Genomic DNA, 23,506 nt, shown 5'->3' on the forward strand with positions numbered 1-23,506 from the left:
CAGGACCTCCTCAATCTCTCTGCAACCTATGATGCGGTTGACTACACCATCTCCTGTAATGTCTCTGATCCACTTCATGAAGACGTGTTTCCTGATTTCTCACTTCAAAGGCCTGGGTTTTGTTTTAGACTATGCCCCTCTAGCCTTAAACTTGCCAACCAGCAGAAGTAGTTAATCTCTATCTACCCCACCTTTTCCTCTTAATATATTGAAAATATCGATCAAATCAACTCTTAAACTTCTAAATTGCAGTAAATGCAAACGTAGTTTGTGTAATATCCAGTTGTAAATTAACCATTGTAGTCCAGGTACCTTCTTGGTAAATCATCGACACAACACTCCCTACAAGGCTAATATATCCTTTGTAAGTTGTGGTGCCCCGAACTGCTCACTGTACTCCAGGCGTGGTTTAACCAGGGCTTTGTATACCTGAAGCATGACGTCTACTCTCTTATACTCTACTCCTCCAGATATAAGAGCCAGCATTCCATTAGACGTTTTGATTGTGATTTGTACCTGTTCATGTCATTTTAATGATCAATGTCTGCACATGTCTCTTTGTTTCCAGCTTTTCACCATTTAGGAACTAACCTGTTCTATCCTTTTAATGTCTAATGTTGATGACCTCACATTTTCCCACATTGAAAACCATTTACCACAGTTTTGTCTATTCACTTAATCTATCAATATGTCTTTATATTTTTATCCTTCCATCTGCACTACTTACAATGCTGCCAATTTTTATGTCATCAACGTAATGTGCCTTTCTATTCCGTCATCTAAGATTGTGATAAACACAGTAAATAGTTGAGGTCCCTGTGAGGCACCACTAGTCACATCCTGACAATTAGAGTACCAGCCCAATGTCCCTACTCTCTGTGTCCTGTCACTTTCCCAATTTCCGAAGCAGCTCAGTAATTTACCTTCAATTTCATAAGCTTCAAATTTAGCTAGCTGTTGCATTTATCAAATTTCTTCTGAAAATCTATATAGGTACAATTTATAGACATTCCCCTGCCCACTACTTTAGTCACCTCTTGATTTGTCAGGCATGACCTAACCTTGACAAAGTCACACTGACTCCCTCTGATCAGCTGAAAATTTTCAAGTTGTTTATTTATTTATTTAGAGATACAGCACTGAAACAGGCCCTTTGGCTCACCAAGTCTGTGCCGACCATCAACAACCCATTTATACTAATCCGACATTAATCCCATTACCCTCTCACATCCCCACCTTCCCTCAATTCCCTTACCACCTACCTACACGAGGGGCAATTTATAATGGCCAATTTACCTATCAACCTGCAAGTCTTTGGCTGTGGGAGGAAACCAGAGCACCCGGCGAAAACCCACACGGTCACAAGGAGAACTTGCAAACTCCACACAGGCAGTACCCAGAATCAAACCCAGGTCACTGGAGCTGTGAAGCTGCTGTGCGTACCACTGCACCACTGTGCTGCCCTGTGTTCAGTCACACTATCCTGAATGATAAGGGTAATGTACTCTAACATTTCCTGACTGCTCTTTAATTCTCTGTGTTTCTGCTCTCTACTTTCTTAAATAGTGGATTGCCACACATAGTTTTCTAATCTAAAGGAACAGTTCCCAAATTGAGAAAACTTTGGAAGATTATAGTTAGACATCTGCAATCTTATCACTTAATTCCTATGAAAGTTCTAGCATGCAAACCATCTGGTCCGAGGGATTTCTCACTCTTAAACACGATTATTTTCTTCATTTCTGTTATTTTGTGTGTTAATTTTGACGCATGCCTGCCCCTGATTCCATATTAATTTATGAGGAATGTCTGTCATGCTGACCCCTTCCTCTGATGTAAATACTGACGCAAAATAATTATTCAGCTTGTCGGCCCTTTCCTTATTTTCAATGACAATATCACCACTAAATGTTTTCAAGGGACCCACGTTGATCCTCTTTTCCCCAATGTAACTGAAAGTTTTTTGTGTTGGTGTAGATATCTCTTGCATTGGTCTTTTCATACACAATTTTAGCAGTCTTTACTATCTGTTTTACATTGTTTGCTGTTATTCTATCTTTCCCAATGGCCAGGAAATGTGTTTTTTTTTACATTTTTGTCTGCTTTCTCTTTCAGTTTTATTTTTCCTCTTAAATCTTTAGTTGCTCATGGCTGTTAATTGGCAAGTTTGTCTTTTGCCCCTGAGGGGTATAAACTGGTTCTGTATCATGTTAAATACTTTTTGATCATCTTCCACTGTTCTTATGTCATTTTACCCATGAACAGACTTGTCCAGTTTACAGTGGACACTGTCTGTTTCATCCCATTGAGTCAGCCTTACTTAAATCTAGAATCTTAGTAACTGTTTTGCGATTCTCCATTTCAAACACTCCGTTAAACTCAATATTATCATCGACTGGTTATTGCACAGAGGAGGCCATTTGGCCCATTGTGTCTGTGCCCGCACTCTCCAAGAGAAATTCATCTAGTCCCACTCCCCCGCCTTTTCTTTGTATCACTGCATTTTTTTTCTCATTCAATTCTTTTGAAAGCCACGATTTATTTATTTATTTAGAGATACAGCATAGAAACAGGCCCTTTGGCCCATCGAGTCTGTGCCGACCAACAACCACCCATTCATGCCAACCCTACAGTAATCCCATATTCCCTACCACCTACCTACACTCGAGACAATTTACCGATCAACCTTCATGTCTTTGGCTGTGGGAGGAAACCGGAGCACTTGGCGAAAACCCACTCGGTCACAGGGAGAACTTGCAAACTCTGCACAGATTGAATCTGCCTTCATCATACTGGAACACTCACGGCACTAAAGAAGTATTTAGAAGAGTACTTGAAACGCCATAACATACAAGGCTATGGGTCAAGTGTGGGGAAGTGGGATTAGTTTTGGGCGAGTGCTTGATGGTCGGCGTAGGCACATTGGGCCGAAGGGCCTGTTCTGTGCTGTAAAACTCTATAACTCTACTCTCAGGCAGTGCATTCCAGATCCTAATCACACACTGTGTAAAAAGCTTTTCATTCTGTCACCAATGCTTATTTTGCCAATCACTTAAACTCAGTCTCCTCTGATTCTCGGTCCTTCCACAATGGGAACAGTTTCTCCCTATCGACTGTATCCAGACCCATCAAGATATCAATGGTCATTTTTAACCAACCATCGTCTATGTCCCAGCAAACATTTATTTCTGATTATGTCTCTATGGTTCCTTTTGGTAACTTTTTCTTTGTGAAAGGTGCTATACAAATGCAAGTTAGTTTTTTACTGTGTTTCCAGTTACAACGCCTATGTTCAAAAGGAAAGGTGGGGCAATCACTCTAAATATAGAGTAAAATTAATACTCAGTTGGCAATACACCAATTGATTACAGGAATACAGAGATGGTGTTGTTCAAATTCGACACCATTCTTTGAAAACACATAAAAGAGTCTCCTGTTCAGGAAAATACAGTTTATTTTGTGCGTACTGATTGCTACAGACTGACAGTGTATTAATGAATCCGGTAGTTTGAGAACAAAGTTGATTCAGGACATTCAACAGAAAATACTGATTAATAGATGGAGGGACTGAGGTCACAGGTCACTTTATAAAACAGTAGTTCGGCCTCAACTGGAGGATTGCGTCCAATTCCGGGCACTGCACTTTAGGATGGTTGTGAAGGATTGGAGAGGGTGCAGAAAAGATTTATGAGAATGATTCCAGGAGTGATGTATCATGAGTTTCTTTGTGTTATCTTGAGCAACACAGTGAGGTACATGGTTTCCAGTTCCTTGAAGATCTCTGGAAGGTTTATTAACAGCTAAACTGGTACATACAAGATGGAGCAAACTATATACAGAACCTTTGTCCAGGGTGTTATCATGCAGAGTGACGATGGTTATATCACTCTTAAAACAATCATACAACATGAGGGATGGCATTTTTGAGGAGAGATTGGAGAAGTTGGAATTGTTCTCCTTAAAAAAGAGGTTAAGAGGAGATTCAACTGAGGTGTTCAAAATCAAAATGGGGAGGTATTGTTCTCCTTGGCAGAGCTGTCGAGAATCAGAGGACACAGATTTTAGGTGATCAGTAAAAGAACCAAAGGCGACTTTTTTAATGCACCAAGTGGTTAAGGGCCTGGAATACACAGCCTGAGAGTGTAGTGGTGGCAGATTCTATTGTGACTTTCAAAAGGGAAATGGATAAGCACCTGAAGATTTTTTAAAAAGTGCCTGGTTATGTGGAAAGGGTGGGGGTGTGAAACTAGCCGAGATGCTCTTGCAGGGAGCTGGCATGGGACTGGACAGGCCGAATGGCTTCCATCTGTGCCATGAAACATTCCATGATTCTATGATGCTAGAAGGTCACAGCGTTGTCACCGGTGGTCACAGGGCCTCAAAGTAGAGACATAGAGGAGTCACCGTGAATGGTTCAGCACAAGTGTTATTCCCAGAACACAAATACACTGGAGCTTTGTACTGGACAAATTATCAAAATGTACAAGTGAAAAGAATTCACTATCAGTTGGTGTGTAAGAGATTTCAGGAGGATGTTGACATTTTAGTAGATTGGGCACAGAGAAAATAGGAAAAATACATTGCAGAATGAAATGAAATGGATTGAGCAGCTGAAAGACATGAAACTTCTGATCTTCCATTTATACAGCACATCACATCTTCCAAAGCTGTCACAGATCTTCATTACCATTGGTTTGCTCTTGAATTGCAGTCGCTAGGGTTCCTGGAGGTAAGTCTGACAGCAAATCTGAACACAAGGTCTCACAAACAGCAATACGATAAATGCCCAGTTAAACTTGATGTGTTAACAGGTATTAACAATGACCGAGTTAAGATGTTAACAACAATGAGAGATATTTAATTATGAACGCAGACTAGAGAAAACTTTTAATGAACTAACTGGAGAAATGTTTTCACCCAAGTTGGTGAATTGAAAACGATCGGGCTCACATTAAATATCATGATCATAAGACATAGGAACAGGAGTAGGCAATTCAGCCCCTCGAGCCTGCTCCGCCATTCAATACGATCATGGCTGATCTCATCTCAGCTTCAACTCCACTTTCCTGCCCGTTCTCCATCACCCTTCAACCCATTACTAATTAAAAATCTGTCTATCTCCTCCTTAAATTTACCCAATGTCCCGGCATCCACCGCACTCTGGGATAGTGAATTCCACAGACTCACGACCCTTTGAGAGAAGTAATTTCTCCTCATCTCTGTTTTAAATCTGATACCCTTTATCCTGAAACAATGAACTCTCGTTCTAGATTGCCCCACCAGAGGAAACATCCTCTCTACGTCTACTTTGTCAATCCCCTTAATCATCTTATATACCTCAATTAGATCTCCTCTCATTCTTCTAAACTCCAGACAGTAAAGGCCTAAACTGCTCAATCTGTCTTCATAAGACAAACCCCTCATCTCTGGAATCAATCTAGTGAACATCCTCTGAACTGCCTCCAAAGCAACTACATCCCTCCTCAAGTAAGGGGATCAAAACTGTACGCAATACTCCAGGTGCGGTCTCACTAATGCCTTGTACAGTTGCAGCAACTCTTCCCTACTTTTATACTCTATTCCATTAGCAATAAATGCCAAAATTCCATTTGCCTTCCTTATCACCTGCTGCACCTGCAAACTAGTTTTCTCCGATTCATGGACAAGGACACCCAGATCCCACTGAACTGAAGCACTCTGAAGTTTCTCTCCATTTAGATACTAATTTGCCTTTCTATTCTTCTGACCAAAATGGATAACCTCACAATTATCCATGTTAAAATCCATTTGCCAAATTTTGGCCCATTTATCTAATCTATCTATATCCATTTGTAGATTTCTTATTTCTTTATTGCAACTTACTATCCCACCTATTTTAGTGTCATCTGCAAATTTGACTATAGTCCCTTCTAACCCCGCATCCAAGTCATTTTTTAGATTGTAAATGGTTGAGGCCCGAGGACCGAACCCTGTGGTGAAATCGTGGTGAAATCTCAAACTCAAACTCTTTCATCCAACACTTTACTGAAAGCCTGATGTAATTTAACACAAACCTAAACCATGTTTATTCTCGAGCAAAGTCCAGAAAATCATAGCTAAAGTTAATTTCCTCTTTAAGATTTTACTTGCAAATTCCCACATTCATTTGTTCTTCCAACTACAGAAATACAGAGAAGTTAAACAAATCTTTGGGCTCAGTCAGTCAGTACGGGTGTTCATTACCACAACAGCAAATAGTTCACATGCACTCAGACTGTTTCCATATCCCCTCAATCACTTACCCAACTTCCACCTATCGGATCTAATCTTCAGCATTAAAGTGGTTTTGGCTTCCAGCACTAACCTGGAAGTTAATTTCAGAGCTTGACAACTCTCTGTGCAATTACATTTGGGAGGAGGAGGTGGAAATGTGTGTGCAGAGCAATAGAAGGAAGTGATCTTATCTGTGGACTGACACTGGAATAGAGGGCAGATGAGATGGAAAAGTCGAGGGGTGGCCATGAATATGGGTTGGGGAGTTTACATAGAGGGAAAGATTAAGGGAGGATAGGAGGGCAGTGAACATAGAGGAGAGGGCAAGGTGGAGACTGAAATCACTGAGGATGAGAAGTCAAATGGTGTAGAGACTCAGAGAGGAAAACAGTGAAGCTATCTAGGTGAGAAACTTGGCATGGTACTTGAATGGGTGGGAGAGAAGAGGATTTTAAAGGCGGCAAGAAGGGTGGAACAAAGTCAATGCCCAAAGGAGAAGGTGCCAGACGGGTAGGGGAACAGACCAAGGTATGATTTAGTGATAAGGGATAATCCGCCACCATGGAGGTTTGGCCTGGACTGTTGTTGGAAGTTATAGCCAGTCAGGGAGGTTTCGTTTAGGGAGAAAGGTGTCATCATCAGCCAACCAATCTCCCGTCAAGGTCATAAAATTAATGCCATAATCCACAATAAACTCATGGATGACAAGGGCCTTGTTCTGGAGGGTGATGATGACTGGTCGACTGGAGAAGTCCAAAGGCTCATAGCTGGGAGCTGTCAATGGAATGGGAAGGAGGTAGGAAAGACTAGTCTCCAGCGGGCATACTGGATGGGGAGGTCAGTAAGAGAGTAGGATGGGGCAGTTGGAGTTGCTGCTTGCAATGAGCCAGCGACAAGTGCCTCGATGGACGCTTTCCAGGATGACATAGGCACAAGGGAAGCTGTGGGCTTATCAAAGAGGGAGTCAAGCCTGGGATAGCGGCAGGTGAGTAGGGAGATCGAGGAGTGCTGAAAGGTTGGGGTACAGAAATGGCAGGAGCAGAGTATCCGAGAGGGGAGAAATGACAGAATTCATGATAACAAGAGTGAGGAGCCTAGGAGGGGTAAAGAGAAAAGGTGCAAAAACAGGAAACAGAAGTGAAGGGCTTAGTTCAGAGCAGCAGCCAAAACGCACACCCAAATGGATACATAGAAACTCAAGCTGCATAGGCGTCACTACATAGCAAAATTAGGATAGATATGCAGTGGTAGAAAGGGAGATAAATACCTTTAATACAGTATCTTACAGATGGACATCCCTGTCAATACAACCACTAAATACTTAATAACACACTCATTACATTCCAAATAAATAAAGTTCATACTTTTTATACTCAATGTAACATTCCAAAAGAAGAGTATAACTAGTACTGGCTATAACCCTAAGATGCACTGATCTGAAATCACAACACTAGATTTAAGGATGGACACATTGAGCCTCTCTGCTGCAACACTGCCAGTTAGTTTCAGCAAATACAAAATACTGAAATCGACTTTCACAATGAGTCATCACATCCAACGAAATCTTCATCCTTCTTTTGAAGTGGTCGTTGACTCCTAGGAGACTGAACCATCACCATGTCCAAACTATGCAGAGTGGCAGATAGCAAAACCAACAGGATAGGGAACAGTAATACCCAAAGCAGCAGGATACAGGTTGTGATGAAACTGTAGTGTGCTCCGGTGAGACCACTGCTAGAGAACTGTCTCCAAATCTGATGATTGAGACAGAAGCGGTGGAAAAAGTGCAGGCTGAACCCTTGGGTTGAAGGCCTGAGTTATAGGTCTGTAGAGGTGATCTCAATGGAGTTATGAAATAGTTAAGGAAATGGTAAGGTAAATGCGGAACATAATTGTGACAGCAAGTTGAGGTCACATGTCAAAACTAGTAAACTGCAAATTCAGGACTCAGGCTAGGTGGTGACGCAGTGGTTAGCACTGCAGCCTCACAGCTCCAGCGACCTAGGTTCGGTTCTGGGTTCCGCCTGTGCAGAGTTTGCAAGTTCTCCCTGTGACCGTGTGGGTTTCAGCTGGGTGCTCCGGTTTCCTCCCACAGCCAAAGACTTGCAGGTTGATAGGTAAATTGGCCATTGTAAATTGCCCCTAGTGTAGGTAGGTGGTAGGAGAATTGAGGGAAGGTGGCGGGGGGGGGGGGGGAGAAGAGAATTGAGGGAAGGGGGGGGAATGTGGTAGGGAATATGGGATTCATGTAGGATGAGTATAAATAGGTGCTTGATGGTTGGCACAGACTCAGTGGGTTGAAGGGCCTGTTTCAGTGCTGTATCTCTCTATTAATGAAACGGTTCCCTGCAGCGAAGAGTGGGGCTGGAAATCCTCAAATCACTTAAAAGTAAAAAGTTACCCCTTGTGGAAAAAAGGGGAGCACTGATTGGTCCTACAGTGCTATACTTGCATAGGAGTACCTGCAAATTCCAGTCTGCTCCTGCAATTATTAACAGCAACAACTTGCATTTACGTACTGCCTTTAACATAATACAATGCTCCAAAGTGCTTTACAGCAGCATTATCAAACAAAATTTGACATCGAGCCACACAAGGAGATATTAGGCAAGATGACCAAAAGCTTGGTCAGAGGTAGGTTTTAAGGAGTGTCTTAAAGGGGGCAAGCGAGGTGGTGAGGCAGAGAGGTAATTCCAGAGCTTAGGCCCTTGGCAGCTGAAAGCACGGATACCAATAATGAAGCAATTAAAATCAGGAATGCCCAAGAGAGTAGGATTGGTGAAGTGCAGCTATCTCGGAGGGTGAGAGGGCTGGAGGAGATTACGGAGATAGGAAGGGGCGAGACCATGGAAGGACCTGAAAACAAGAATGCGAATTTAAAAATCAGGGCATACCTTAACCGGGAGCCAACGAAGATCGGTGAGCACTGGGAGAAGGGTGAGTGGGAGTTAGGACAAAGGCAGCAGATATTTGAAGGACCTCAAGTTTCTGGAGGGTAAAACTAATGAGGCTGGCCATGAGTGCATTGGAAGAGTCAAGTCCAGACATGAGGAGGGTTTCAGCAGCAGATGAGCTGAGATGAGGATAGAATCAGGGGATATGAGAGATGTGGAAATAGGCAGTTGTAGTGATGGTGCAGATGTAAGGTAAAACGATCTCAGGGTCAAATACAACACCAAGGTTGCAAATAGTCTGGTTCAGACGCACACAGTTGCCATGGAGAGGGATGGAATTGGGGGAATTTGTGGTGGGGAATGAAAATATTGGTTCTGTCACCCCAACATTCGGTTGGGAGAAAATATCTGCTCATCCAGTACTGGATATCAGACAGGTCGTCTGACAGTTTCGAGACAGTGGGGGGGTTGTCAAGAGAAGTGGAGATGAGGTAGAGCTGGGTATCATCAGTATACTTGCGCAAACTGACATGTTTTTAGATGATGTTGCTGAGGGACAGCATGTAGATGGGAAATAGAAGGGAGACAATGGTAGTTCCTCGGGGGACACCAGTGATCATGGAAGAGAGCAACTGCAGGTGACACTCTGGCAATGACAGGCTAGGTAAAAGTGGAACAAAAGAGAGTATAGGACTACTCAGCCGGACAGGCATTGGAGCAGAATTTCATGAGACAGGTAGAGAAAGAAGAGGAGGGATATAGTTTACTTTGGTCATAGTCACATAGCACATCATTTATGACTTTGTTAAGAACTGTTTTGGTACCACAGGAGGGCAGAAATCTGGCTGAAGGGATTCAACCATGAAGTTCCAAGGAAGATGGGCATGACTTTGGGAAGCGACACCATCCTCAAGGACCTTGGAGAGAAGTGGGGGTGGTTAGAGATGGGGCAGTAATTTGCAAGGACAGAGGGGTTAAGGGTATTTTTTGTTAAAGAGGAAAGATGTGATGACAAAAGGTCTGAAGGAGGGAGGAAACAGTACTTGAGGAGAAAGAACAGTTAATAGCAGCTAACCTGGGAGCCAGGAAGGGGAGTTGGGTGGTCAGTAGTTTAATCAGAATAGGGTCTCATCAACAAGAAGGCATGAGGGGAGATACAATGAAAACCAGAGAAAGATGCAAATTCAGGGGTAGGACAGAGATAACCTTAGAGGAAGCTTGACACAGTGAGCTCGGGGAATGGAGGGAAGCAAGAGGCAGCTGAACAGATGGTCTGAATCTGAGACAAAAATTCTCTGGGCTCCTCACACTTTGCAGGTGGATAAGGTAGTCAAGAAGGCATACGGCATGCTTGCCTTCATCGGTTGGGGCACTGAGTATAAAAATTGGCAAGTCATGCTGCAGCTGTACAGAACCTTAGTTAGGCCACACTTTGAATATTGCATGCAATTCTGGTCACCACACTACCAGAAGGACATGGAGGCTTTGGAGAGGGTACACAAGAGGTTTACCAGGATGTTGCCTGGTCTGGAGGGCATTAGCTATGAGGAGAGGTTGGATAGACTCAGATTGTTTTCACTGGAACGACGGAGGTGGAGGGGCGACATGATAAGAGGTTTACAAAGTTATGAACGGCATGGACAGAGTGGATAGTCAGAAGCTTTTTCCCAGGGTGGAAGAGTCAGTTACTAGGGGACATAGGTTTAAGGTGCGAGGGACAAAGTTTAGAGGGGATGTGCGAGGCAAGTTTTTTTTACACAGAGGGTGGTGAGTGCCTGGAACTTGCTGCCGGGGGAGGTGGTAGAAGCAGGTACGATAGTGACTTTTAAGAGACATCTTGACAAATACATGAATAGGATGGGAATAGAGGGAGACAGACCCCGGAAGAGCAGAAGGTTTTAGTTTAGACAGGCATCAAAGTCGGTGCAGGCTCGGAGGGCCGAATGGCCTGTTCCTGTGCTGTACTGTTCTTTGTTCTTGAAGTTGTGGGTGGTTTAAAAGACAGTTTGTGGTGAAGAATCTTTCCCTTCCTGGATAATCTTTGAATAGTGGGCAGTTTTAACAATGGCGTACAGGACCCAATTATGCTTTATACGATTCACCCAATGGATCAATAAACCAGTTGTCTGTCAAAGACATTTAAATGATAGCCGATGCAGGGCAGAGTCCACAGGGCCAGCAATGGCAGTGATCAGAGGGAAGGGAAGGAGGCTTGGCAAGATTAGCCCTTGGCAGGCAAGCAGGGTGCGGACAGAGTTGAATGGGGCAATCTTGTTCGCTGCTTGTTTGGAGGCAGCAACGCGTGCCTCGGCAGGCCCTTCAGAAAATCCCGAGAGGCAAGAAGAAGTCAAGACTAGGACGGCGGCAGGAGAGTAGGAAAGACAATGAGTGGTTTGTGAGGGTACAGTACCCGGGGACAGAGGAAAGAAAGGAGGCAGGTTAACAGGATGGATAAAGAGAAAAGAGGAAATTGAATTGATGGGTTTGGGTCTGAAGTGGCAGCAAAAACACATGGACATACAGATATACAAAAAAACAGGACCGGACACGGATATAGTCAGCAATAAATTGAGATCTAGGTGTTGAGATGGGTGAAAGGTGACATTTCTGTTGGCAAAGCCTTGAGGTGTGAATTCCAATAGTTTAATTGTTTCCTGAGGCAATATTGAAAGAGCTGTTGCTGATGACTGGGTTTCCACATGGAGACAAGTTATTCAGCATGTGGATACTCCCCAGGGAATCACAATGGATGAATATAAAAACTGCACCGGCAGAACGCTATTGTTTGAAGGTCATGCAGCAGTGGGAAGCGGCTGTTTGAAACACTGTTGCTTCAGATGATAGTAAAAAGATTCACGGGGTGAGACACCAGAAGAAACTGAGCGTGGTCTACCCTGACCAAATTCAAATTGATTTGGGATGCCAAGTCTGACCTTCTGCGGGCAGTAATCGTTATTTTGTTTCTGCCACTGAAATCGAAAACTGTCAGATCCTCCCCAACAACGGAGTCAAATTCTGCCACACACACACACGCACCAACAACTTCAAATCTACTGACAAGTGCTTTTTCATTCTGTTATTCAATATTTCTCTCTTGGGAGCTGGAATAAGTAATATCCTTGGCACATTGTCACATTTATATCAGTCCTTACTGCAGCCATTTTAGAATTTAGCACAAATGAGGGCGGGAGACACGGAGAAATAAGTCCTGGTTGAACACTGTAAAGTGAATACTGTAACTATGTTTTGGATTTTGAGAGACTCAATTATGTACAATTGTAGAATTTAATATAATGATATGAAAGTCATCAATTTCAAATGGTGACTAAGAAAGTGGGGGTGAGGGGAGGGGGTTGGGTGACATTTCGTTACACAGAGGGTTGTTTGAGGATGTAATGCTTTGCCGTATGGGGTGGTTGAGACAGAGATTTGTTTGGGGGAAACTGGGATGAATGTCTGAGACAGAGCATGATGGAGGGCTATGGAGAAAGCCTCTGAGTGATCCTCTTGCAAACAGCTGGCACAGACACCATCGGCTGCAAACTCTGACACTGCATTTACAGCATAGAAGACTGGCTGGTCAATTGTCCACCCGCAGGCCAAAAGAGCAATCCATGTTGTTCCATTCCCCCGTGCTCTTCAAACTATTCGCATTTAACTTGGATTCTGGATATTCGGGAATTGTGAGCCTAGTCTGCCAGGGATCTGACCCTGTGATATCTTCACAACCATTGCAGAAGGGAAATTTACTGAAGCAAAACAGTGTCGGAAATTGAAACACTGAAAAGCAAAATTCATCGGAAAGGCAAAAATACACCAACTGCAGGCAGCAATCCCCAGTCTAAACCAGCACATTCAAGGTTTTCTCCCCAGTGTGTTTTGTTTGATGCTGCAACAGGTATCTGAAACTTTTAAATCTCTTTCTACACACTCGGCATTCAAATGCTTTCTCCCCAGTGTGAATTTGCTGATGCTGTGTCAAATTACTGGATGTATAGAATCTCTTTTCACACACTGAACATTTAAATGGCTTCTCTCCAGTGTGAATTTTCGAATGTTTATTCAAGTTGCTCGATGTGTGAAATCTCTTCTTGCACATTGTACATTGAAACCTCTTCTCTCCTGTGTGAATTCGCTGATGCTCAATCAAGTAACCAGATCTGTAAAACCGCTTTCTACACACTGTACATTCAAATGGCTTCTCTCCTGTGTGTATTTTCTGATGCTGTGTTAAGAGGCTTGATGTATAAAATCGCTTTTTACACACAGTGCATTCAAAAGGTTTCACAACAGCGTGAATTTGCTGATGTTGGATCAGGTTACTGGATGTGTGAAATCTCTTTTTACACACAGTACATTCAAAAGGTTTTTCTCCTGTGTGAATTCGCTGATGTTTGCTCAAGTCACAAGACCTGTAAAATTTCTTTGTGCATATAGGACACTCAAAGGGTTTTTCCCCCGTGTGAATTTTCTGATGCTGGATCAAGTTACTGGACGTGTGAAATCGTTTCTTACACACGGTACATTCAAACGGTTTCTCTCCTGTGTGAAACCGTTGGTGTTTGGTCACCTCGCTGGATGTGTAAAATCGCATCTTACACACGGTACATTCAAAGGGTTTGTCTCCGGTGTGAACACGCAGGTGTGTGTCCAGCAGACTGGGCCAGCGGAATCCCTTTCCACACACATTGCACTGAAAAGCATCCATTTTCCGATTCCCAGATACCGGCTGACTGGGTCCAGCTGCTTCAGATGATTCACATCTATCACTGGTTAACCTTTCAGTTCCTTTCTGTACTTCCATATTGATCCTTTGTTCCAAAGTATGAGTACAGACTGTCTACCAAACAAGAACAAAAGAACCAGTGAATTCACCAGCAGCTGTTAGGAAATGGATAATGATCTTTCATGGAATATAGCTACAGGCATCACAGGAGACACTGCTACAGCCAAGTGGGGTGGGGGTGGGGAGGGGGGGGGGGCAGTGGTCACAGCCATGGACATTCCTCTATTATACTGTATGTTTGCATTTTAACACAAATGAATTGGGTTAAACAGTGCAGAACCTGCTGAATTAATGTCGCTGCATGGTACAGATCCCAGGTTACTGACCCTGCACAGTACCGGTCCCGAGTTACCGACCATGCATGGTACTGGTCCCGAGTTACCGACCATGCACGGTACCGGTCCTGAGTTACCGACCATGCATGATACAGATACTCTATTACTGACCCAGTACAGTACAGATCCCCCGCACTCCTGACCCTGAACGGCAAAGTTATACTCAGCTGACCCCGGGACGCCAGAGACTCGCAGGCTTCTCCGACACCGGGACAAGACAGACCTGCCATCTCCCCTGACCCCGGGACATGACAGACCTGTCGTCTTCACCAAACCCGGGACGCAACAGATCCTGTGAATCACTGACACTGCACAGTACAGATCCTGTGAATCACTGACCCTGCACAGTACAGATCCTGGTTTTTTTTATGTCGAGGGGGCCTTTATTCCTCAGGCCCCCTTTATATATTTTTTATGTCGAGGGGGCCTTTATCCCTCAGGCCCCCTTTATATATTTTTTATGTCGAGGGGGCCTTTATTCCTCAGGCCCCCTTTATATATTTTTTATGTCGAGGGGGCCTTTAGTCCTCAGGCCCCCTTTATATGCACACTTATATTTTTAAAATAACTTTATTAAAACCAGAGAAATCAACAAAAATCTCAAATTAAAATGCCATTCTCGGCGTCAACGATGCACTCCAGTCCCTGCGGTGCCCACCGGTCGCGGAAGGCCTCAAGCGTACCGGCGGACACCGCATGCTCCTTTTCCAGGGACACCCGGGCGCGAACGTAACCGCGGAAGAGGGGCAGGCAATCGGGGAGGACGGACCCCCCGACGGCCCGCAACCTGGACCTGTGAATTGCCACCTTGGCCAGGCCCAGGAGCAGACCGACGAGGAGATCCTCCTCCCGGCCCAAGCCCCTCCGCACCGGGTGCCCAAAGATCAGGAGCGTGGGACTGAAGTGCAGCCAGAATTTGAGGAGCATCCCCTTCAGATACTCAAATAGGGGCTGCAACCTCGCACACTCCGTATAAATGTGGAACACGCACTCGTCCAGGCCGCAGAAAGTACAGGTGGCCTGGGAGTCCGTGAACCTACTTAAAAGCCTATTGCACGGGACTGCTCTGTGCAGCACCCTCCACCCCAGGTCCCCGATGTAAAGGGGGAAGACTCCCACGTGGAGAGACCTCCATCGGGGTTTCCCCTCGCCGCCAGATGGCAACGCGGACCGCCAGGGCGTGTCCGGCCGGCTGACGAGGGCGAGGAAGCGGAGAGTGTGCAGGAGCAGCCCGTACAGGAAACCCCTCCGCGCCGATTGGAATGGCACGGAGGGCGTTTCCGAGAGGCGGCTCGGGTTGTGCGGGACCGGCTCCCGAGGAGGGTTTCGGGGCCTGGGTCCGATGAGCAGTTCCGGCCGAGCGGGAGTCAGCTCGGCCGGGATCGCTCCGCACTCCCGAGCCCCCTCGCCACCCGCAGTGAGGGGCGTCCCGGGGGTTTCGGCTACTCCTCCGCCCGCCGGACCGTCCCCGGAGCCGGCCGCCCGGACAGCCGAGGCGCTCCCCTCCGCCGGCGGGGGAGCGCCCTGACTGGAGGCGACCATGTTCCAGACTCGGAAAAGATCCCGGTAGAAGACAGGCAACTCCCTCAGAGAGGCGCGGCTAACGGACTCCACCGGGAGCTGCGTGTCGTCTTGAAGGCAGTGACACTAGCGGAAAAAATACTTCGCCAGCGCACACCATCTGGGAGGACGCTCGACGTACAGGTATCTCTGCAGGGTCCGAAGGCGGAGAGTCGCAGCCTGGGTGCGGACGCACACCAGCGACTGACCGCCCTCCTCGATTGGGAGACTCAGGACCGTGGCAGAGACCCAGTGTTTCCTCTTGCCCAAGAAGAAATCGACGAGTTTCTTCTGGATCTTGGTGGCAAACACAGGGGGCGGGGCCAAAGTGACCAACCGGTACCACAGCATGGAGGCCACCAGTTGGTTTATGACCAACGCCCCTGTAGGAAAGCACTCGGAGCAGTCCTGTCCAGCGCCCCAGCCGAGCGGTGACTTTCGCCTCCAACTCCTGCCAGTTTGCCGGCCAGGCTTCCTCAGCGGGGCTAAGGTGGACTCCCAGATAGAGGAGGTGCGTGGTGCTCCACGCAAAAAGTGTCATCTACTCCGGCAGGGAGTCCACCCGCCACTGACCAACCAGGAGTCCGGAACATTTCTCCCAATTGATCCTCGCGGAGGACGCGGCAGAAAAGGTCTGCTGGCAGTCGCGCATCCTCCGCAAGTCAACGGGATCTGTGATTGCGAGGAGCACGTCGTCGGCGTAAGCCGAGAGGACGACCCGCATGGCCGGCTCGCACAGAGCCAATCCCGTCAACCTCCTGCGAAGCAGGCACAGGAAGGGCTCCACGCAGATGGTATACAATTGGCCGGACATGGGGCACCCCTGACGCACTCCTCTCCCAAATCGAAGGGGCGCCGTCAAGGACCTGTTAACTTTGACTAGACACTCTGCGGCGGCGTATAAAAGTCAGACCCGGGCCACGAAATGCGGCCCGAGTCCGAAAGCGCGCAGAGTCCCGAAAAGGTAATCGTGATCCACCCTGTCGAACGCCTTCTCCTGATCGAGGGAGAGAAAGGCGACCGACTGACCAGTCCTCTGGGAAAGATGGATCAGGTCCCGGACCAGGTGGATGTTGTCCTGGATGGACCGGCCCGGGACCGTGCAGGACTGGTCGGGGTGGATCATGTGGGCCAGCCCGGGCAAAGATCTTATAATCCGTGCTGAGGAGGGAGACCGGACGCCAGTTTTTAAGCAGGCGGAGATCGCCCCTCTTCGGCAGCAGGACGATGACCGCCCTGCGCCACGAGAGGGGCATCTCCCCGGTCGCCAGGCTTTCCCCCAGGACCCGCGCGTAATCGTCCCCCAGGACGTCCCAGAACGCCCTGAGGAACTCGACGGTCAACCCATCCAGCCCTGGGAATTTGCCCCTCGAGAGCTGGGGGAGGGCGCCAGTCAGCTCCGCCAACGTGAGCGGAGCCTCCAATCCTTCGGCGCCCTCTGGGCTGACCTGCGACAGGTCCTCCCACAAAACTCTGCGCGCATCCTCGCTCGACGGATCCGGAGAGAACAACGCACTGTAATACGTCCGGACCAGAAGGCCCCTTCCCTCCGGATCCGTGATGGAGGATCCGTCGTCGGCCAGCAGCTCGACGAGCTGCTTACGGACCCCCCGCCATTTTTCCAGCGAGTAGAAGAAGGGTGAGGCGCGGTCCAAATCTTCCAGGATCTGGATCCGCGACCTCACGTACGCGCCTCGGGACCCTATGAGCTGCAGGTTCCTCAGCGCGCCCTTCTTCTCTTTGTACGCCTGCCACAGGTCCGGATCCGTGATGGCATGACCGAGGCGGGAATCCAAGTCGAGCACCTCCCTCTCAAGGCGCCCGATCTCGGCTTCCCGCCTCTTGGTCGACCCCTTCGTATACTCCTGACAGAAGACGCGGATGTGAGTCTTGCCCACATCCCACCATAGCGTCAAGGAGGGGAAGCCCCCCTGCTTCCTTCTCCAGTCGGCCCAGAATCAACAGAACGAGTTCCGAAATCGCACGTCCTAATGCAGCCGGATGTTAAAGTGCCAGTACGCGGACCCCGCCCGCGTGCGGAGCGGAGTGAACTCCGCCCACACCAGGCGGTGGTCCGAGCACGGCACCAGCCGCATGGAGGCCGCCGAAACGCGGGAGACGTACGCCTGCGAAATGTAGAGGCGGTCAGTACAGATCCTGTGAATCACTGACCCTGCACAGTACAGATCCTGTGAATCACTGACCCTGCACAGTACAGATCCTGTGAATCACTGACCCTGCACAGTACAGATCCTGTGAATCACTGACCCTGCACAGTACAGATCCTGTGAATCACTGACCCTGCACAGTACAGATCCTGTGAATCACTGACCCTGCACAGTACAGATCCTGTGAATCACTGACCCTGCACAGTACAGATCCTGTGAATCACTGACCCTGCACAGTACAGATCCTGTGAATCACTGACCCTGCACAGTACAGATCCTGTGAATCAGTGACCCTGCACAGTACAGATCCTGTGAATCACTGACCCTGCACAGTACAGATCCTGTGAATCACTGACCCTGCACAGTACAGATCCTGTGAATCACTGACCCTCCACAGTACAGATCCTGTGAATCACTTACCCTGCAGATCCTGTGAATCATTGACCCTGCACACTGCAGATCCTCTGAACTACTGCACCCAGCCACCACACCCCTCCCCCCCCGTACAGTACACATCCTGAATTACTGACCCTGTATAGTACAGTCCTGAATTACTGACCCTGCACAGTACACATCCTGAATTATTAACCCTGTACAGTACAGATCCTGAATTACTGGCCCTGTACTTCACAGATCCTCAATTACTGACCCTGTACTTCACAGATCCTTAATTACTGACGCTGTACAGTACAGATCCTGTGAATCATTGACCCTGCACAGTACAGATCCTGTGAATCACTTAACCTGCACGGTACAGATCCTGTGAATCACTTAACCTGCACGGTACAGATCCTGTGAATCACTGACCCTGCACAGTACAGATCCTGTGAATCACTTAACCTGCACGGTACAGATCCTGTGAATCACTGACCCTGCACGGTACAGATCCTGTGAATCACTGACCCTGCACGGGACAGACCCTGTGAATCACTGACCCTGCACGGGACAGATCCTGTGAATCACTGACCCTGCACGCTACAGATCCTGTGAATCACTGACCCTGCACGCTACAGATCCTGTGAATCACTGACCCTGCACAGTACAGATCCTGTGAATCACTGACCCTGCACAGTACAGATCCTGTGAATCATTGACCCTGCACGCTACAGATCCTGTGAATCACCTACCCTGCACGCTACAGATCCTGTAAATCACTGACCCTGCACACTGCAGATCCTGTGAATCATTGACCCTGCACAGTACAGATCCTGTGAATCACTGACCCTGCACAGTACAGATCCTGTGAATCACTGACCCTGCACAGTACAGATCCTGTGAATCACTGACACAGCACAGTACAGATCCTGTGAATCACTGACCCTGCACAGTACAGATCCTGTGAATCACTGACCCTGCACAGTGCAGATGCTGTGAATCACTGACCCTGCACGCTACAGATCCTGTGAATCACTTACCCTGCACGCGACAGATCCTGTGAATCACTTACCCTGCAAGCTACAGATCCTGTGAATCACTGACCCTGCACGCTGCAGATCCTGTGAATCACTGACCCTGCACAGTACAGAACCTGTGAATCACTTACCCTGCACGCTACAGATCCTGTGAATCACTGACCCTGCACACTGCAGATCCTGTGAATCATTGACCCTGCACAGTACAGATCCTGTGAATCACTGACCCTGCACGCTACAGATCCTGTGAATCACTGACCCTGCACGGTACAGATCCTGTGAATCACTTACCCTGCACGCGACAGATCCTGTGAATCACTTACCCTGCAAGCGACAGATCCTGTGAATCACTGACCCTGCACAGTACAGATCCTGTGAATCACTGACCCTGCACAGTACAGATCCTGTGAATCACTGACCCTGCACAGTACAGATCCTGTGAATCACTTACCCTGCACGCGACAGATCCTGTGAATCACTTACCCTGCAAGCTACAGATCCTGTGAATCACTGACCCTGCAAGCTACAGATCCTGTGAATCACTGACCCTGCACGCTACAGATCCTGTGAATCACTGACCCTGCACGCTACAGATCCTGTGAATCACTGACCCTGCACGCTACTGATCCTGTGAATCACTTAGCCTGCACGCTACAGATCCTGTGAATCACTGACACTGCACGCTACAGATCCTGTGAATCACTTACCCTGCACGCGACAGATCCTGTGAATCACTTACCCTGCAAGCTACAGATCCTGTGAATCACTGACCCTGCACAGTACAGATCCTGTGAATCACTGACCCTGCACGCTACAGATCCTGTGAATCACTGACCCTGCACGCTACAGATCCTGTGAATCACTGACCCTGCACGCTACAGATCCTGTGAATCACTTAGCCTGCACGCTACAGATCCTGTGAATCACTTACCCTGCACAGTACAGATCCTGTGAATCACTTACCCTGCACGCTACAGATCCTGTGAATCACTGACCCTGCACGCTACAGATCCTGTGAATCACTGACCGTGCACGCTACAGATCCTGTGAATCACTTAGCCTGCACGCTACAGATCCTGTGAATCACTTAGCCTGCACGCTACAGATCCTGTGAATCACTTAGCCTGCACGCTACAGATCCTGTGAACCACTGACCCTGCACGCTACTGATCCTGTGAACCACTGACCCTGAACGCTACAGATCCTGTGAATCACTGATTCTGCACACTGCAGATCCTGTGAATCATTGACCCTGCACAGTACAGATCCTGTGAATCACTGACCCTGCACAGTACAGATCCTGTGAATCAGTGACCCTGCACAGTACAGATCCTGTGAATCAGTGACCCTGCACAGTACAGATCCTGTGAATCACTGACCCTGCACAGTACAGATCCTGTGAATCACTGACCCTGCACAGTACAGATCCTGTGAATCACTGACCCTGCACACTGCAGATGCTGTGAATCACTGACCCTGCACGGTACAGATCCTGTGAATCACTTACCCTGCACGCTACAGATCCTGTGAATCACTTACCCTGCACGCGACAGATCCTGTGAATCACTTACCCTGCAAGCTATAGATCCTGTGAATCACTGACCCTGCACGCTACAGATCCTGTGAATCACTGACCCTGCACAGTACAGATCCTGTGAATCACTGACCCTGCACGCTACAGATCCTGTGAATCACTTAGCCTGCACGCTACAGATCCTGTGAATCACTTAGCCTGCACGCTACAGATCCTGTGAATCACTTAGCCTGCACGCTACAGATCCTGTGAATCACTTACCCTGCACGCGACAGATCCTGTGAATCACTTACCCTGCAAGCTACAGATCCTGTGAATCACTGACCCTGCACAGTACAGATCCTGTGAATCACTGACCCTGCACGCTACAGATCCTGTGAATCACTGACCCTGCACGCTACAGATCCTGTGAATCACTGACCCTGCACGCTACAGATCCTGTGAATCACTTAGCCTGCACGCTACAGATCCTGTGAATCACTTACCCTGCACAGTACAGATCCTGTGAATCACTTACCCTGCACGCTACAGATCCTGTGAATCACTGACCCTGCACGCTACAGATCCTGTGAATCACTGACCGTGCACGCTACAGATCCTGTGAATCACTGACCGTGCACGCTACAGATCCTGTGAATCACTTAGCCTGCACGCTACAGATCCTGTGAATCACTTAGCCTGCACGCTACAGATCCTGTGAATCACTTAGCCTGCACGCTACAGATCCTGTGAATCACTTAGCCTGCACGCTACAGATCCTGTGAACCACTGACCCTGCACGCTACTGATCCTGTGAACCACTGACCCTGAACGCTACAGATCCTGTGAATCACTGATCCTGCACACTGCAGATCCTGTGAATCATTGACCCTGCACAGTACAGATCCTGTGAATCACTGACCCTGCACAGTACAGATCCTGTGAATCACTGACCCTGCACAGTACAGATCCTGTGAATCACTTAGCCTGCACGCTACAGATCCTGTGAATCACTTAGCCTGCACGCTACAGATCCTGTGAATCACTGACCCTGCACAGTACAGATCCTGTGAATCACTTACCCTGCACAGCACAGATCCTGTGAATCATTGACCCTGCACAGTACAGATCCTGTGAATCACTGACCCTGCACGGTACAGATCCTGTGAATCACTGACCCTGCACGGTACAGATCCTGTGAATCACTTACCCTGCACAGTACAGATCCTGTGAATCACTGACCCTGCACAGTACAGATCCTGTGAATCACTGACCCTGCACAGTACAGGTCCTGTGAATCACTGACCCTGCACAGTACAGATCCTGTGAATCACTGACCCTGCACAGTACAGTTCCTGTGAATCACTGACACTGCACAGTACAGATCCTGTGAATCACTGACCCTGCACAGTACAGATCCTGTGAATCACTGACCCTGCACAGTACAGATCCTGTGAATCACTGACCCTGCACAGTACAGATCCTGTGAATCACTGACCCTGCACAGTACAGATCCTGTGAATCACTGACCCTGCAGATCCTGTGAATCACTGACCCTGCACAGTGCAGATCCTGTGAATCACTGACCCTGCACAGTACAGATCCTGTGAATCACTGACCCTGCACAGTACAGATCCTGTGAATCACTGACCCTGCACAGTACAGATCCTGTGAATCACTGACCCTGCACAGTACAGATCCTGTGAATCACTGACCCTGCACAGTACAGATCCTGTGAATCACTGACCCTGCACAGTACAGATCCTGTGAATCACTGACCCTGCACAGTACAGATCCTGTGAATCACTGACCCTGCACAGTACAGATCCTGTGAATCACTGACCCTGCACAGTACAGATCCTGTGAATCACTGACCCTGCACAGTACAGATCCTGTGAATCACTGACCCTGCACAGTACAGATCCTGTGAATCACTGACCCTGCACAGTACAGATCCTGTGAATCACTGACCCTGCACAGTACAGATCCTGTGAATCACTGACCCTGCACAGTACAGATCCTGTGAATCACTGACCCTGCACAGTACAGATCCTGTGAATCACTGACCCTGCACAGTACAGATCCTGTGAATCACTGACCCTGCACAGTACAGATCCTGTGAATCACTGACCCTGCACAGTACAGATCCTGTGAATCACTTACCCTGCACAGTACAGATCCTGTGAATCACTTACCCTGCACAGTACAGATCCTGTGAATCACTTACCCTGCACGCTACAGATCCTGTGAATCACTTACCCTGCACGCTACAGATCCTGTGAATCACTGACCCTGCACGCTACAGATCCTGTGAATCACTGACCCTGCACGCTACAGATCCTGTGAATCACTGACCCTGCACAGTGCAGATCCTGTGTATCACTGACCATGCACAGTACAGATCCTGTGAATCATTGACCCTGCACAGTACAGATCCTGTGAATCACTTACCCTGCACGCAACAGATCCTGTGAATCATTGACCCTGCACGCTACAGATCCTGTGAATCACTGACCCTGCACAGTACAGATCCTGTGAATCACTTACCCTGCACAGTACAGATCCTGTGAATCACTGACCCTGCAC

General features: G+C 47.8%; 1 protein-coding gene across 1 annotated transcript in view; it reads right to left on the bottom strand.

Annotated features, from left to right (window-relative positions):
• Positions 1-3,456: 3,456 nt before the first annotated feature.
• LOC137345893 (zinc finger protein ZFP2-like) overlaps positions 3,457-23,506 on the bottom strand; it is a 68,592-nt gene continuing 48,542 nt past the window's right edge. Inside the window, exon 3 of the mRNA XM_068009138.1 lies at positions 3,457-13,986. Coding sequence (XP_067865239.1) covers positions 12,988-13,986 — 999 coding nt within the window. The 3' untranslated portion in view covers positions 3,457-12,987. The remainder of the gene's footprint in view (positions 13,987-23,506) is intronic.

This window comes from Heterodontus francisci, chromosome 29 (genome assembly GCF_036365525.1).
Source record: "Heterodontus francisci isolate sHetFra1 chromosome 29, sHetFra1.hap1, whole genome shotgun sequence".
NCBI lineage: Eukaryota > Metazoa > Chordata > Chondrichthyes > Heterodontiformes > Heterodontidae > Heterodontus > Heterodontus francisci.